General features: G+C 54.3%; 4 protein-coding genes across 4 annotated transcripts; all 4 read left to right on the forward strand.

The window, feature by feature from the left end:
- Window positions 1-2,829: 2,829 nt before the first annotated feature.
- Window positions 2,830-3,243, forward strand: LDBPK_120480 (vacuolar ATP synthase subunit, putative; the record flags this gene model as incomplete). The annotated part of the gene is made up of 1 exon (XM_003859117.1): window positions 2,830-3,243. One exon carries the CDS (start codon window positions 2,830-2,832, stop codon window positions 3,241-3,243), a length of 414 nt encoding a protein of 137 aa, XP_003859165.1.
- A 548-nt stretch (window positions 3,244-3,791) lies between these two features.
- Window positions 3,792-5,609, forward strand: LDBPK_120490 (glucose-6-phosphate isomerase; the record flags this gene model as incomplete). The annotated part of the gene is made up of 1 exon (XM_003859118.1): window positions 3,792-5,609. The coding sequence occupies one exon, from the start codon at window positions 3,792-3,794 to the stop codon at window positions 5,607-5,609; it is 1,818 nt and encodes a 605-aa protein (XP_003859166.1).
- A 1,034-nt stretch (window positions 5,610-6,643) lies between these two features.
- LDBPK_120500 (hypothetical protein, conserved) lies at window positions 6,644-7,147 on the forward strand (the record flags this gene model as incomplete). The annotated part of the gene is made up of 1 exon (XM_003859119.1): window positions 6,644-7,147. One exon carries the CDS (start codon window positions 6,644-6,646, stop codon window positions 7,145-7,147), a length of 504 nt encoding a protein of 167 aa, XP_003859167.1.
- A 3,817-nt stretch (window positions 7,148-10,964) lies between these two features.
- Window positions 10,965-12,464, forward strand: LDBPK_120510 (hypothetical protein, unknown function; the record flags this gene model as incomplete). Its single annotated transcript, XM_003859120.1, has 1 exon — window positions 10,965-12,464. One exon carries the CDS (start codon window positions 10,965-10,967, stop codon window positions 12,462-12,464), a length of 1,500 nt encoding a protein of 499 aa, XP_003859168.1.
- Window positions 12,465-15,678: the final 3,214 nt, after the last annotated feature.

Raw genomic sequence — 15,678 nt, forward strand, 5'->3', positions numbered from 1 at the left:
AAGTACTGTGCGTTTTATTTTTTGTCTTTGTTCTATGAATTGTGTGCTTTTGGGAATCTGTGGTACATTTTTTTTGGTTTGCCCACCCGCTTCTCGAGAGGTTTTGGCCATGGCGACCTACCACCAGTTGTTCGACGCAATTCTCCGAGAGAGTGAAGGCGCGGGCGCCCTATTGTTTGTTGAAACCCAGAGGAAACAGCGCCCAAGCAAAAGAAGCAATGAAATTTCGATAGTTCTGGCGTTTTCTTTTGATTCTCGAATTTTTCCCCCGGTTCTTTTTGGGCGGCGTTAGGGGTGGGCCGGGGTGGTCAGGTAAATGGAAAGCGCAACTTGGGGGCCTGTGGTCCCTCCTTTTCATGCGGCGTTAGCCCCAGAGACGGGCTTTCGTGCCAAAGAAAGCGCGTTAAAGCGCAACTCCTTTGGGTTGCTGCGGCTGCGGGGTCTTTGCGTCAGAAATACCGCCACACATGGGCGGCGGGGATGCTACCCCTCACCCCCGGCACCAAAAAGTGTGCACAAAAACCTTTCAATATTCTCTTTTTTCTGGATTGTAGAGATGCTGCTTTTGGGGCTTTGGGGAAGACATTTGGCGGGCTCAAAGGAAGTGAAAAAGCTGTGTGGTGTCCGGCTTTGCCAAAAGCGTGGGGGCGGTGCCCTTTGGCATTTGGCCGAATTCGGAAAGCCCAGGCTCTCCGCCAAGATGTTTCTTCGAAAGTACTTTTTTTGCGTTTAAGTCTCTCCTGTGCCATGTCTTTGGCTCTGTGTGGGCGAATTCGAAAGGAAATGCAAAGTTGGCGGCACTTTTAGGGGCTGCTTGCCGTTTCCCTGCCCAAGAGCTAATGGAGGCGGAGGAGGGGGTCGGGCTCGTAAACTCCTATTGTCATTCTGAAACAGCTTTATGCCATTGTGTTGGGATCCTTTGTATATTTCCAGTTGGTTTCTTGAAGGTTGAAGACACTGTGTCTTCCCCAGACTCTGGGCGGGGGTGGTGGTGGCTTGGTGACGGCCATCGGGGATCAGTGATATCTAGAACTTCAGTGCGCTTTTTTTTTGGCTGGCGGCGAAGAGAAAACTGGGGGTTTATCTCATTTCAAAACGGGGCCCTGCATTTTGGCTCTCTTCCAAGGCTTCTTGACTATCCTTCGTAATATAGGGCAGCATTATGGAGCGTGTTTGCCTGCTGGTTACACGGGCTGCGTTTAGGTGTTGCGTGGGGGGCGACCGGCAACGGTGAACGCGCTTGCGCCATCCATGTGATAGGCGGAGCGTCAGCGTGACTCGAACGCATCTCACCCCTGCCCCGGCTGCCCACTGGCGTGGGAATGCTGGGTGTCACTGTGACGGGACGCACCGGGTGGCGGCCGGCATAATGTGAGCTTGTATGGGGCGACCTGCGAAGCAAGAGTGGCTGGGCGGAGTTCGAGGCAGGCGCCGTGATCAGGTGACTGAGTCGACGTTGATGCAACGCGTGTCTACCGCTGCCTCGCACGACGCGGCGGGGGCCTGTGACAGGCCGGGGTAGCGGGGAACTCGACTCATGTTGTATTGCAGAATGAGCATGCTTAAAGCAAAGAGAGAAGGTGTTGTACATGAGAGGTTGAAGGGCTTTGGCAGCGGCGCTGAAAGCGTGTGTGCTGGAATGCTTTGCGTGTGAGGTTTCGCGTGCCCGGGAGCCTGTGGACAGTTCCGGATACTGCTCCCGCTCTGAAAGGGTGAGGAAAAGTGATTGTCGTAAAAAGAAAATGTTAGGCTGAAGTGTAGTGCTTGACACGTTTATCGGGGTACTTACGAAGTTCTAGGCAGAGAGAGTGATTCGAGTTCATCGAGGTAGGATGCCGGCCGAGGCGTAGTCTCGGCGTTTGCTGTGAGGTACCTTTTGACGGGCTACTGGCGAACAGGTGAGCAAGTGCTCAGCTAATGAGTATAGCGAGTAACCCTTGCGCAGCGTCTTCTTGGTATGGAAGCGAAAACTTTTCTATGTGGGTACTTTTGGCACGTGAGTGATATGTGATTGACTTTAATAGCAGCGGATCGGAACCAAGTAAAAAACCCAGGAGGGTGTTCCCCGTATAGCAATCATGCGTTACAGCAGCTGCAGCAGCTCTGTCTGCGTTGCGTGAGAAAGACACGCCTACCTATGGTCTCTCGCGGTCTTTTCTTCTTGATACAGTAGCTACTTATTACACACGTTTTGTTCCCTTTTCTTTATTGCATCTACCACAGATCGATGGGGCGCACAATAATCAAGTTTGGAGGACAGCCTGGGGCTGACGCAAAGGAGCGCTCTCCTACCAGATGCGTGGAGGAACCCGTAAGCACAGAGAGTGCTTTGAGCAGCGTCACTGGTGAGGGTGCATGCATAGTTGACAGTACGCTGTTGCGGAAGTATTTGGCGCGGAATTATCTAAACGCCAACGCAGAAGGGGAAAGTACCCTAGGCGTGCTCGTCGCTGAAGCCGCTAGTGAGTCTCCAGATCTCAACAGTAAGAGTATTATCTACGAGGACTGGAAGTCGTGACATACTGTTTTTATAGTTACCCCTCGGTGCTGATTGCAAGAAAAGTGATAGATGCAAGCTGATGCATGTCTCCTCGCACAATATCAGAGATGAATGTGTATGGACGCTCGTTGACAAAAGCAGCAGCGACAGTAGGGCCTTGCAGCAGTCCTTTATGGCGAGAGTACGCGCTCAGCTGAACTCGTGTGCTTTTATGACTGCGCAACACCGTTGAATCCCACTTGCTACCATATTGTATTTTGATTCTCTGCTCCCACACGCCTACAACTTCAATTTGCAAAGCTATCCCCACGCAGTCTCTCTTAGCAACCATGGCAAATTCTGTCCGCTACCGCAACGGTGAACAGCGCATCGTCGGCATCATCGGCGACGAAGATACAGTCACCGGGTTTCTTCTTGCTGGAGTTGGCGACAACCGAGTGATGCCTAACCAAAGGGAGAATCCAGGCGAAGGCCAGCAAAGCGGGCTTCAACCAAACTACTATGTTGTGACCCCATCGACGCCTCTGTCGGAGATCGAAGAAGCGTTTACAACGATGTGTGGACGAAAGGATATTGGAATCATCATCATCTGCCAGCATATAGCCAACGATATTCGCCATCTTGTGGAGGAATACAACACTGTGATTCCTTGCATCTTGGAGATTCCAAGCAAGGGGCAAAAGTATGACGCCGAAAAAGATTTTGTGCTGGAGAAGATCACTCGTGCGCTGGGTATTCGGTAGCTTACGTACGTCGCGGGTGGATTTGCAGTAAGTCATTTTCGCTTTGTGCTTCTTTCTATGTGTCCGCTGGGAAGAGGAAGCTGGCGACCAAGGCGTTTCATGTATTTTTGGCGGTGTTATCGACTATTAGGATGGTTGCTAAACGATGCCTGGCTTTGCTTTTCAGAGGGGTGAGAGAAGAGGCTACTTTTCAAAAAAAATATAGCTGGTCTTTCGCTCGACATTTTGAGCACTTGTTTTCTATTCAAAGCAGTCGAGGGAGTTTGGCGTATAGGTGTACGTGCTTGCATGTATCGCGTCTCTCCTACCCGTACTTTATGCTTCCGAAACTTCAGTCTTTTTAACCTCACACACTGCTGCTCCTCTGTACATCCCTCCTCTCAAGTGTCATTTTCACACGCGAAATGCTCTGGCTAGATTTGTCAGCAACAGGATCATCAGCTCATTCGCTATAGCTCCGCTTTATCAGTATTGTACGCTAAAAACACGCAGGCACACTGACATACACAAGAAACAGTTTTCCATTGCACATCAAACCCCTTTTCAAGATGAGCGATTATCTTTCGAAGTTGAAGGAGCACGTGCTGGAGAGCACCGAAGTCAATGGATGCACACCGAGCATGGCCACTTCGACTTTCAATGCCCCGTATGAGGTTGCACGCAGGACCAAGGTGCTGGGAGCCACGGACAGCAGCCTGTTGAGCTTGCCTGCGTGGAAGCGCTTGCAGTCCCTGTACGAGAAGCACGGCAACGAGTCCATCCTTTCTCATTTTGAGAACGATCATCAGCGCTTTGGGCGGTACTCGATTGAGGTTGGCCTGCACAGCGAGGAAAATTTCCTCTTCCTCGACTACTCCAAGTCGCACATCAACGACGAGATCAAGGATGCGTTGGTTGCGCTGGCCGAGGAACGTGGAGTGCGGGCGTTCGCCAAGGCTATGTTTGATGGGCAGCGGGTGAACTCTACTGAGAACCGCGCCGTGTTGCATGTGGCGCTGCGCAATCGCAGTAACCGCCCGATCATTGTTGACGGGAAGGATGTGATGACCGATGTGAACAATGTGCTTGCCCAAATGAAGGACTTCACCGAAAAGGTCCGCAGCGGAGAGTGGAAGGGTCAGACGGGCAAGAGCATTTCCAACATAGTCAACATCGGGATTGGCGGCAGCGACCTTGGCCCGGTCATGGTGACCGAGGCACTGAAGCCGTTCTCCAAGCGCGACATGCACTGCTTTTTTGTGTCCAACGTCGATGGCACACACATGGCTGAGGTTCTGAAGCAGGTGAACCTGGAGGAGACCATCTTCATCATTGCAAGCAAGACGTTCACTACACAAGAAACGCTGACGAATGCCATGTCTGCACGCAACGCGCTCATGGACTACCTCAAAGCAAACAACATCTCGACGGATGGCGCCGTTGCAAAGCATTTTGTTGCCCTATCGACCAACACGGAAAAGGTTCGCGAGTTTGGCATTGATACCGTCAACATGTTTGTGTTCTGGGACTGGGTCGGTGGTCGCTACTCTGTGTGGTCCGCCATCGGTCTCTCCGTGATGCTTTCGATTGGCTACGACAACTTTGTGGAGTTCCTGACTGGCGCGCACGTGATGGATAACCACTTTGCGTCTGCACCGACGGAGCAGAACCTGCCGATGATGCTGGCTTTGGTCGGCATCTGGTACAACAACTTTTTCGGCGCGGAGACAGAGGCGGTGCTGCCGTACGACCAGTACCTGTGGCGTCTGCCGGCCTACCTTCAGCAGCTCGACATGGAGAGCAACGGCAAGGGCGTGACCAAGAAGTCTGGTGCAGTGGCTGTGCAGACGGGCCCCATTATCTTCGGTGAGGCCGGCACAAATGGTCAACATGCATTCTACCAGCTCATTCACCAGGGCACCAAGATCATCCCGTGCGATTTCATTGGCTGCGTCCAAACACAGAACCGTGTGGGCGACCACCACCGGATCCTGATGAGCAACTTTTTCGCGCAGACGGAGGCGCTCATGGTAGGAAAGAGTGCGGAGGAGGTCCGCCAGGAGCTGGCCAAGTCTGGTATGTCGGATGAGGCCATTCAGAGTATGATTCCGCACAAAACGTTTACGGGAAACCGTCCCAGCAACTCGATCCTGGTGAATGCTCTTACTCCGCGTGCGCTGGGTGCTATCATCGCCATGTACGAGCACAAGGTTCTCGTCCAGGGCGCGATCTGGGGCATCAACAGCTATGACCAGTGGGGTGTGGAGCTTGGCAAGGTGCTTGCCAAGTCTATCTTGCCGCAACTCAAGTCCGGCAACATCGTCTCCGATCACGACGGCTCTACGAACGGCCTGATCAACATGTTCAACACGCGCGCACATCTGTGAAAAAGCCTCTTGATGCTACTATTTAGAGCTGCGAAGTGCGTGTTCTCTTTCCTTCCTTTGTTGGCGATTCAACGGACAGGTAGCGAGGATCGGGAAAGAACTGCGTTTGCTCTTTCTGCTGTGATCGCCTCTCGGGGGACGGGAGAAGAAAGCAGCATATCAAAAAACTATACACTGCTTGAAAAACTGAAAGTGGGCGATGGGCTCACACAATGTAACTCTATTGTGAAAAAGAGGCATTCGAGCACAGGATTCGAAAACCCTTGAGTTCCTCAAAGGCTGAATCAGCAACCACGGCAAAACACACAGCCCAGCTTCTCTTCACCAAGTATAGTTCAGTTTCCTACACAACTCGTTCCAGGGCGGACACTATAAGTCTCAAGCACGGCTTTCGAGAAGAACGACAGTAGCCATGACTTCAGATCGTGTGAGAGGGGACGCTTCTTTTCATTCGCTATTCGAGTGGTCTGAAGAGGAAAAAACAAACCACTACCTTCTGGATCGTGTCTGCAGCGCAGCTTTCCTTTCAGTTTGCTGAAGCGTTTTTACTATTGTGGCAATGAAGCTCGGAGAATATGAAAGCAGTGTGCAAAGGAAAAGGAAAATGTGAAAAACCGGTACAACACCGCTGGATCTGTTCCGCACTGCGTCTTAACTTTGCCAGACTGCCACCTCGGTGTCGAGAAGCACCTCGGTATGATTGCGTTAGCTACTTCCTCATCCTGCACGGTCAACTGTGCCCTGCAGGGCTGCTTCCGGTAGTCTCGCTCTTTTTTCTCCACTGCCTTTCCTTTTGTGATGGCATAATAAACAACGCGGTGCTTGGGGAAACAATCACCGCTTTTCTTTGTTTTTCTTTCATGGTGTCGCCATCGTATCGAGATGAGTGTGGAGCTAGTGCTTCTTCTGAAGCTGCAATAAATTCCTAGAGGAAAGGCAGGTACAAGCAAGCTGGAGCACTACATTGTGTGCCGACCTACGGCTTCCGCGACGGCGAAGAGGCCGACTGCTGTGCGGCAGCGCCGCCACAAACGATGCACCGTACGGCAACTCGCTGTTTCTTTAGCAGCTTCACCAGGGGCTTCTCCAAGGGGTTTTGGAAAGAATTTGGCGGTGCCCCTGGTGGGTTGGGCGGCAGCAGTGGAAGCGGTGGGGCCAGTCTTTTTGCCCGCAAGGGCGGAAGCTCTGGTAGTAACGGCGGCAACATCTTTGGGGGGTTCGGTGGCGGCAGCGGTTTCCCGCCTGGCGGGCCTCTCGGCGGATTCTTGAACAAGGCCCTCGAATGGTGCAGCGAGTCGCACGCCCGCGACATTGCACGCGAGATGGGCGTGGATCTGCGCGACATCCGCTTTGATAAAACTCCCGAGGGCGGAATTAACGTCATGGTGGATGCTCCTAAGGCGACACCACTGCAGATTGAGCAACTCGGCAAACGTGTGCAGGAGGAGTGTCCGGTGGCGCGCTTCCGCAAAACTCAAGTCAACTCACCGAAGCATGAAATGAAATGGGTGCAGTTGCCCCCCCGGTACGATCGATGACAAAGAGGCGGCGCTGATGAGCGAAAAAAACGCCTCTCGCGGCTGCCCGGCAGCATCCTTCGTTCCGTCCATCACATTTGCTATTTTTCCTACGTGACACCAACAGCCCGAGCACAGAGGCGAACGTGTTTTCATGAGCAAAACTCGAACTTCTCTGGCTTTCTCTCTTTCGTGTGTTCTTTTTTTTTTTTGCTACAGCTGGATTGTTTCATGAATATTTGCACGTCTGCGCACCCATAGCAAGTTTAGTCGATCTAGCGAAAAGGCCAGGGCGATGGCTGCCTTTTCGCTATCGCCCCTCGCGGGTGTTTTGGTCTCTGCGATGCCAGTGCGCTACCTGCGTCTCCCTCACGCTCTGTGAGGGGTGGGGTGGGGTGGGGAGCTCTGCACTCGTTATATGTGCCCTCATGGCAGTGGCGTAACGGAGGGTGTGCACGTGCGTGTGTGTGCGACGCGCGAACAGCTGCTTGCAAATCATGAGTATTTCCTCAATCCTGCGCCTCTCATTCCTTACCTGCGTTAACAGTCCTTTTTCTACTGTCCACAACGCCGTATCCATTATTCGGCAACCTGTACTGCTACAACATTCGCATGCAGACACCTTCCCCTATCGCCCTATGTCCTCGCTTTTGCACACACTCGCACCCGTCATCAAAGGCTCTCCACTCCCATCTTTTACTTGAAAGTTGTCCTTTATCTTTCTCTCACACCACCTAATATCACGGACACCGCTTCCTGCAGCATTGCTGCCCCACGCCGCGCTTCCATACAAGGCGCCTTACAGCGTCCAGCACGAGCATGGAAAGGTCTAGCACTGATGCACGTGTGGGCTCGGTCAGAAACAGCTCTCCTGTGACCGCTCTCACGGCGTGTACAACGAGGAACACGCTGCGACGACGCTGCCAATGGCGTTCACAGCAAAGGAGACGGGTACAGCGTAGCGCTGCGGCTGCAGGGTTACCAAGAACCTGCCGTTGTGCGACGGGTCCCATCACTCTGTCTGAACAAGGGAAGCTCTCCGAAGACAGGAGTCAGTGGGCCTACGACACTGGGGATTCGAAGGGGCGACTGAGACGCGGCCGACACACATGGACTACTGACGGGCTTACGGAGCCACGCTGGAAGGCAGTGATGTGTAAAAGGTTTAGTAGCGTGTGCTGTCTCACACTCTTTTTCCCGTATGTTCTTCCTAATTCTAGACGGACGGAGATAGCCGTCACTTCCCCAAGGTCTTTTCTTCCACTTGTTCCACGAGGGCCTCCTCCCGCACCTCCCTTCCCTTCGTCTTTTTCCCTCCGTCGTTGCTCCGACTTCACACTTCCTGGCTCCTCCTCCTTAGACATTTCTTTTTTCATTTTTTCGTCTCTCTTGTTTCCCATCACTTACTCGTGCTCATGTTACTCCCACTCCTTCCTCTGCTATTCACTACTTCTTTCGCTTTCTCCGTGCCGGTACTGATCCCTGAAGTCCTGCTTTTGTAGCTTTCCCTTTTTTTCATATAAAGGACTGAGGCAAACACCCACGCATCCAAGAAGGGCTGGAGAGCCAAAAGCAACAACAAAAAGGCAACAACTTAGTGCCTTGGCCGTCCTGTGATTCTCTCCTCCCTTCCGCTTAATCTCTCTCCAGCATCCCTCTTTCTGTGCATGAGTGTGCATGCGTTTTCGGTAACACAGGTCACTATAGAACGTAACTGTTGCTTGTGCTCCAAGCGTTGTAAACTGTTTTGCTCACCTGCGCTGTGCTGTGCTGCGCGCAGTGTGTGTGTGTGTGTATGTGTGTATGCGGGGTAGTCATGGCGACCACGCACGTCGAAAAAGAACCCTATTTGCACCCCAAACACCAGTGTGTGCACACACTATCTCTTTATCCTAGTACGTAAAAGTTGAAAAGTTAGGAATGCAGCGGGCTGGCCCAAAAGAAGACACCCTTGGCGATTACTCTTTCTCAGGTAGAGCCAGAGCACTTCTTCGGCAAAGGCCGAATGACTCGTTTTCTGTTATCGTCCCTCACGGCGGCTCCGTTCATCTCCCTTTGCTTTCTGTCTTGCTTATGTTCTCTTAGCCGTTGGGGGATGCTTTTTCGTTTCCCTTGCCTTTCCTCTTTGTGTGTGTGTCTCTATCCCGTTTCTCGTTTTCCGAGTGCCGTCTCGCGACCGCTCGCTATGTCTTTTCACTGGCTCTGTATTGCAGAACGGATGTCGACCGTGCCGAACGGAAAAAGAACAGCTTTCCCTCTACCACCACGTTTCAAACGACCACCTTTCGGACTTTGGGTGACAGTGCAACCTCCGACGAAAGCAATGAGATGCTGCTCTGATGATTCAGCGCGTAGAGGAGACGAAGCTTGCTGACCTCGGAAGAGCATCCGCTGGATGACAGAGGCATGCTGATGAGGTGCTTCATCTCCCGGCAGCAGTCGCGACTATCTTTGATGGGATGAGATAAAACTGAAAGCGTCCGGTGTTACTCGCCATCACGTCATGGCATGTTTACTCGCTTCTCTTCTTTCTACCCCCAGCCCTTCCCTTCTGTGTGCTGCCCCTTCATCGGAGCGTATTTTTCCTCCTCTCACTACGAGTCGGTACAGCGCATCTGCCGACGGTCGGCACCGGCGTGGCGCCTTCCTTGTCGGCGTGGCGCTGTAGCCTCCATAGACCATTTCCACTCGCTCCCCTGTACAGCACAAAGGACCGGCGTCAACGCACGTCTGTCTTTATATAGATCCTCGAACACACTATTCATTTCCTGTTGCACATAGACAACCTGATCGCATGCGTCTTCTTGCCCTTATCCTGTGAGTTCCCTCCCTTGCACTGATGCCCGCCACTCTTTCTGCTGACGCGGCGCTACCGTCAACCGAAGCTCCTTCAGTCGCTGAAGCGCACGGGTATCGCTCGCTGCACGGCGACTTCAACTACTACCCCACAAGCGCACACAAGCGCCGAGCGCCGTGTGAGGCGAGCAGCGGGGCAGCTGCAGGGACAACCAACCGCGTGGAAGAAGTGGCTCTGTCTCCTTCAACGCATTGTCGGGCCGGAAGAGCAGACACCTCCCCGAGCCCTTCCGGTCTGAGCCGTAGCCCGTCGCAAGGGACGCTGGATATCGGCTCGCTCGCGCGGCTCTCTTCGTCACAGCCGCTGGCATCCATGCCACATGAGGGCAATGCTGCTCTCAAATCCGCTTCTGTATCGCGGAGCTTCGCAAAGGGCGGGACGCCGTTGCTTCATCGATACCGCACCTCCCGCGCGGACATTGCGCCGCTGGCACTACACCGAAGCGCATCGCTGCCGTTGCAAACCAGTACTTGTAACCCTGTCGCGACGGGCGTGACCACGAAGCGGCTAAACAACATCCGACGCAGCCTTCTGCACACGCGCTCAGCGGCACCTTCAAAACCTCATGCCGGGCCAGTTTCACCCAAAGGTGATGCGGTTGCGCGGGAGGCGGTGCTGCATGATTCGCGAGTTACCCCGCTGCGGACCCAGCAGCTCCCGCCATCTACCACGAGTTTCTCTCGCAAGAGAGCCGACAACGCTGATGCAGAGGTGCCACTGACGTCTGTTCGTTTAGTGGATGCCGCACCTGCGTCATCATCGAGCTTAAAGAAAAGCGCCGCAGCTCCAGTACCGCCTGTCGCGGCATCAAGGCGCGCGACAGGCACGCCGGGTGTGAACGATGTGCTTGTGGAAGGCGAAATCTGTAGGAAAGGAGAAGGCCAAGATGTCGGCACTGTGCCGTTGTGTGAGCAAACGCATCCCGCCTCGCTGCTGTCGAGGAGCGTGGCGGCTGCACTTTACTGCCACGATAAGGACTGCATGCACAGCGAGCAATCCATCTGTGAGTTTATCCACATGCAGAGAGAGCTGCGCCGCTGCTACGCCACGATGGAAAACTACGAAGTCGTAATCGCGCAGCTCCGTGATGACTGCGCTTTATCCAGGGCGCAGCTTTGCCGATCTCAGCAGGAGTACGCGCAGCACGGGAAGGAAATGGAGGCGCAAGTGCGGGCGGTGCTCACGGAGCAGACAAATGCACTACTTTCGGCGCTACGGCAATCGGGGGCGAGTGATGCATCGTGTCTGAAGACTTCGGCGGGGCCAGACCGTAACACAAAGGATGCTGCAGAAGAATGTCTTAGGGACACGTGGCAGGCTACATTAGATGAGCTACGTCGCGCGTTGCGGGAGGAGCAGTCGGCTCATGCCGAGTGTCTCGCGCGGCTCACGGAGGCGCTGGCGGCGAAAGCACGATGGAAGTCGCGCGCCGTCGAATTGCTCAAGTGGAGAAAGCAGGTGTGTGGAAAAATATATATGTCCTCGACACCTTCATCTTCCTCATTTGCAGCAGGCGCAAGGGCCATCGGCGCATGTGGGGCGCCGCCAGGCGTATCCACGATCGGTAACTGCGCAAGCGACTCCCAGGCCGAGCCCAATGCAGGGAACTCGGCCTCTGATGCGTCATCGCCGTCCCAACGCCTTTATCGCCCTCCGTCGCTCTACAAACCACCTCCATGTGTCTCGTCGCCGTCTGAGGCTGGAAAGCTGCGCAGTTCTATGACGTCGGAGGCCAGCACTGCTCTGCCCGCTTCGCCCTACGAGGGGGCCACCGGCGATTGCGCGTCGGACAAGGAGAACGAGAAGGACAGCAGCAGTATGCCTGGTGTGGATATGAACTGTCAAAGCGACACAACGGTGGCGAGCTTCTTGTCCCCAAGCGCCACCCCAGCTGGGCGTGTTGCGCAGGCTCTGGGAAGCGGTGTCGTTGTAGTGTGGCCGCCGCTCGCGGAAGGGCAAGAGATGTCCACTGAGAAATCTGCCGAGTCGTCACGAACGCAGTCATCGACAACAGCCGCCGCTCTGGAATCGGGAGACCCAGCGCTCTTGGATGATGCTGGAAAGCAGGGGCTGCAGCCTTCGCCCACAATCAGCTCAGTTTCCCCTGGTGTGTTGCCGAGTAGTGTAGGCCGCTACACCACGAGCGCCGTTGGAAGTCGCACGCAGGACGGCTGTCGGCTACCATTGGTAGGTTGTGAGAAGGCCGTGGTGGCAGCTGAGCCGCTGCGAGTCATGCCGGATCCGTTCGCCTTTCCAAGGCCGCCGCCATCTGGTGGTGAGGCGTGTACTATTTATAGTGTTTTGCCAACGTCAGATGGGCTGCCCACTTCATGCGACGTTTCTGCCGCCATGGCGTCTGGCGCTGCGGAGAGGCAGTGCAAAGAGCTTCTTCGCGCTTTGCTTGACAAGGAGCAACAGCTGGCGTTGATCGCGGAGGAGCGAACCAAGTACAAACGTCTCTACGAAGCAACACGAAGCTGAGACTCCGCACAGAGGACGACCACCGTGCTTGCCGCCGCTAGATGGGCCCGTTGTAATCTTTTCTGCAGCATAAATGACGATCCCGACGACGAGGGACACACACCTCAATGCATGGTGTCAGGGTCCAGTACACCCACTCTGTCTGGGGGAAGCCGCGCAGCCCCCTCCCCCCCTCCGCTGTCCTTGCCAGTGCCGAGCCACTGCTGGTGGTGGCAGGGTTGAGCACCTAAGGCGTGGGGAGGTCAGAGCAATGTATCGCTGATGACGTCGGCGGCCAGGTTCCGGATGGCGCTGCGTCGGAGCGGCCTGCTACAGTGCACAACGCTTGTGCCATCCATGTGATAGGTAAAGCGTCAGCGTGGCTTTAACGCATCTCGTGCAGCCCTCCGAATAGACACGTTGAAGTAATGAATGACATACAGGAAGCTGCGAACAAGGGGTGGTGGTGGCGCAGCTCATCTCCATCTTCCTGACGGCCTCTTTTTCCCCCAATCAAGTTCGAAGAGGGGCTTTCGTTCTGCTGTCATTACGAAGACGGCACACGCATCGAAGTAAGAGGTGCACTCCAAAAGGCGAACGCAAAGAACGCGCCGATTTACGCATGTGCTGAGCACGACTGCGTTCGAAACAAAAACAAAACAAACGAAAAGGCAACAGAAACGCAGAACCACGTACGCAGCGCACGGCGGTGACTTCACGCGCTCTTAGAAGGATGTCGATTTTCAATTTACTCGTTGGTGCCCCTTTTTGCTGTGGTGCTCTTTTCTGTTTGTCTCATCCTTGTCACCATGTGCGTATGCGTGCACGCTCGATAGGTGAGACAGGCATCCTTGCATGAAGGCATGTCGGCATCCTTTTTCAATTCTTTTTTTTCCTGTGCGAGAGGGGTGGGAGGTAAGCTCTGCCCGCTGTACGCCGGCGGTGCCCTCTCTCTCTCGGACAAGGAAGCTGGCAGAAAACGAAAAAACCACTCACCCACGGAGCACCTGTCACTTCAATGGACGCTTGGCCGTCTCCTCTTCACTGGAACGAACTTCTTCACTGTTGTTTTTGCACCTTGTATTCCCTTCTACACACGAACTCCCCCTTACCCCATATTTATTCAATTCTGCCTGTACCACTGGCGGCAGTGTAGTCCTCGCTCCACTCTGTGCCATCAAGCTACATCGTCTTACATTCTGCTGTTGCCCTCTTAGTATAAGCTTCCCTGATTTTCTTTCTCCTCTCTCTTTATTCAGGTCGTTGCTCTCACCTTTGGCGGTCATCATGCGCGCCACTCAGCGTCGTGTTTCCCAGGTGGGCCCCCGCCAGCCGGTGAACGACCTAGACCCCACCGGTTTCACCATCCAGCCGATGCAGCTCCTCATCGGTTGCGCCGCCTTTATAGTGACCATCATTCTTCTGCACTTCTTCGTGAAGCTCGCAGGCAAGATGTAAAAGGGCAGGACCGTCTTGGTATGACACAGGTTGAAGATGGTCTTGTCGTTGCTTCCTGCCCATTGTGTGCATGCACATGTGCGTCAGGGATGTGGATGTGCTTCGTTTGTGGAATGATGGGTGCGCATACGGGCACGCTACAGTCTGATTGTGTATATTTCTGTGGGCCGAAAGGGAGGAGATACACCGCAGAAGCATTGCAGATCTGAAAAGTATGGATGCACGCACCCCGCTTAGGGAGCGTTTCAGCGCGGCGTGCTGAGGAGTTGTGTGTGCCGTGAACACTGAAATCGACGTTCGCTGGCGTTTTCATGGCGTGTGTTCCAATTTCCTAAGTCTGTCAGAAAAGAACGACCTGCCTAGATGAGTCGATCGGTTTGTCGGAGCAAGTGAATGTGGTAGTCCTACATCGATGGGCTTGAGCGTGAAGTTGTGCATGTGTAGGTGGCGGACTGTGTAACGTGCACCATGGACCGCAGGCGGATGGCGGCAGAACCACAAAGAAACGAAAACCACGTTGCGTCTCTGATTGGGCTCTGTTTTTCATGAGACGTGAGGCGACCGTCAAGCGTCGCCAGTGGTGTGCCTCGCTGACCTCAGTGGATGCATCACAGGATTTGTGCAGGCTGGCGAGTGGGAGAGGGAGAGGGAGTGGGGGGGGGGTAGGGTGGGGGACTTGAGAAGCGTGTTGCGTCGCTGCTAGGGTGCAGTGTCACATCAACCATGAGGCGTGCTTCTCTCCGTTCGTTGCTCCCCATCTGCCGTGTGTGGCCTGTGCGCCGTGGTTTATCGACAGACCTGCCCCAGCTCTGTGTCTCTGTTGTGAACGCCAAGAAAACCGTAATGTGCTTGCGCGTCTGTGGCGGTTGCCGGTTCTTTTTGGTTGTTTTTCTAAGAAGAAAAGGAAGAGGGGGCTCGCTGGCTCTGTGCGCGCGTGCGTGTTTTGCCAATAAAAGGGCCAAAGGCGAAAGAAAGGGAAATCACCCGCCACGTGCAAGACAGAACCCCCCAAAAGAAAAGGTGCACATGAGCTTTTTGTGCTTTAGGACGTCCAATCGATGCACCACCACCACCACGAGAAGGAGGGCCTCTCTCCACCGTGTGCGCATGGAGCGGAAGACGACAGCACACCGATCAGAAGTTGTGCGCGTGAAACTGGTGAGCAAACGTGGGGCATGGGTGCGGTTTCTCGCGCCTCAAATAAACAGCAGTGCGGGCCTCGACTGTTTGTCTGTTTCTTCTTCCTCTCTAGCTGCGGACGGCTTCGTGAAATGTGGTTTGGGTCTGCATCAAGCTGGGAGGCCGATAGTGCTTCTGCCGCGACCGCACAATGGCGCGCGCACCAGTCTCACTGGTGTGGTGGTTACATCCCGGCTCACTCTCTCCTACTGTACGCACACACACACACACACACGCACACATACACTTCTCTGTCGCCGCACCATCTCTTGGTTCAGCAGTACAAGAGCACCTTCTGCAAGGCGTTCGCGTAGGCTTGGCGCAGCTGCCTATTCACCTACGTAGATACTCCCACATACACAAACGCGTACACGCGAGCAACACGTGAAAAGGTACGCTTCTGGCATAGAGCACACATCTTTCTGCCTTCAGTGTGCGCTTCCTCGCTCTGCTTCAAAAAAACTGCACCCAGCCGAGTCTACGAAGGTCACTTTTCGACAGACGTGGTCCGAAGGGCTCCCTACCCCTCCCCCACTAAAGGTGTGTATGTGTGTGTGGTATGCCGATACCTTTGCCATCTCGGACTTTCTCCCTCTCC

The sequence above is a fragment of the Leishmania donovani genome, chromosome 12 (genome assembly GCF_000227135.1).
Source record: "Leishmania donovani BPK282A1 complete genome, chromosome 12".
In the NCBI taxonomy this organism is placed as follows: Eukaryota; Euglenozoa; class Kinetoplastea; order Trypanosomatida; family Trypanosomatidae; genus Leishmania; species Leishmania donovani.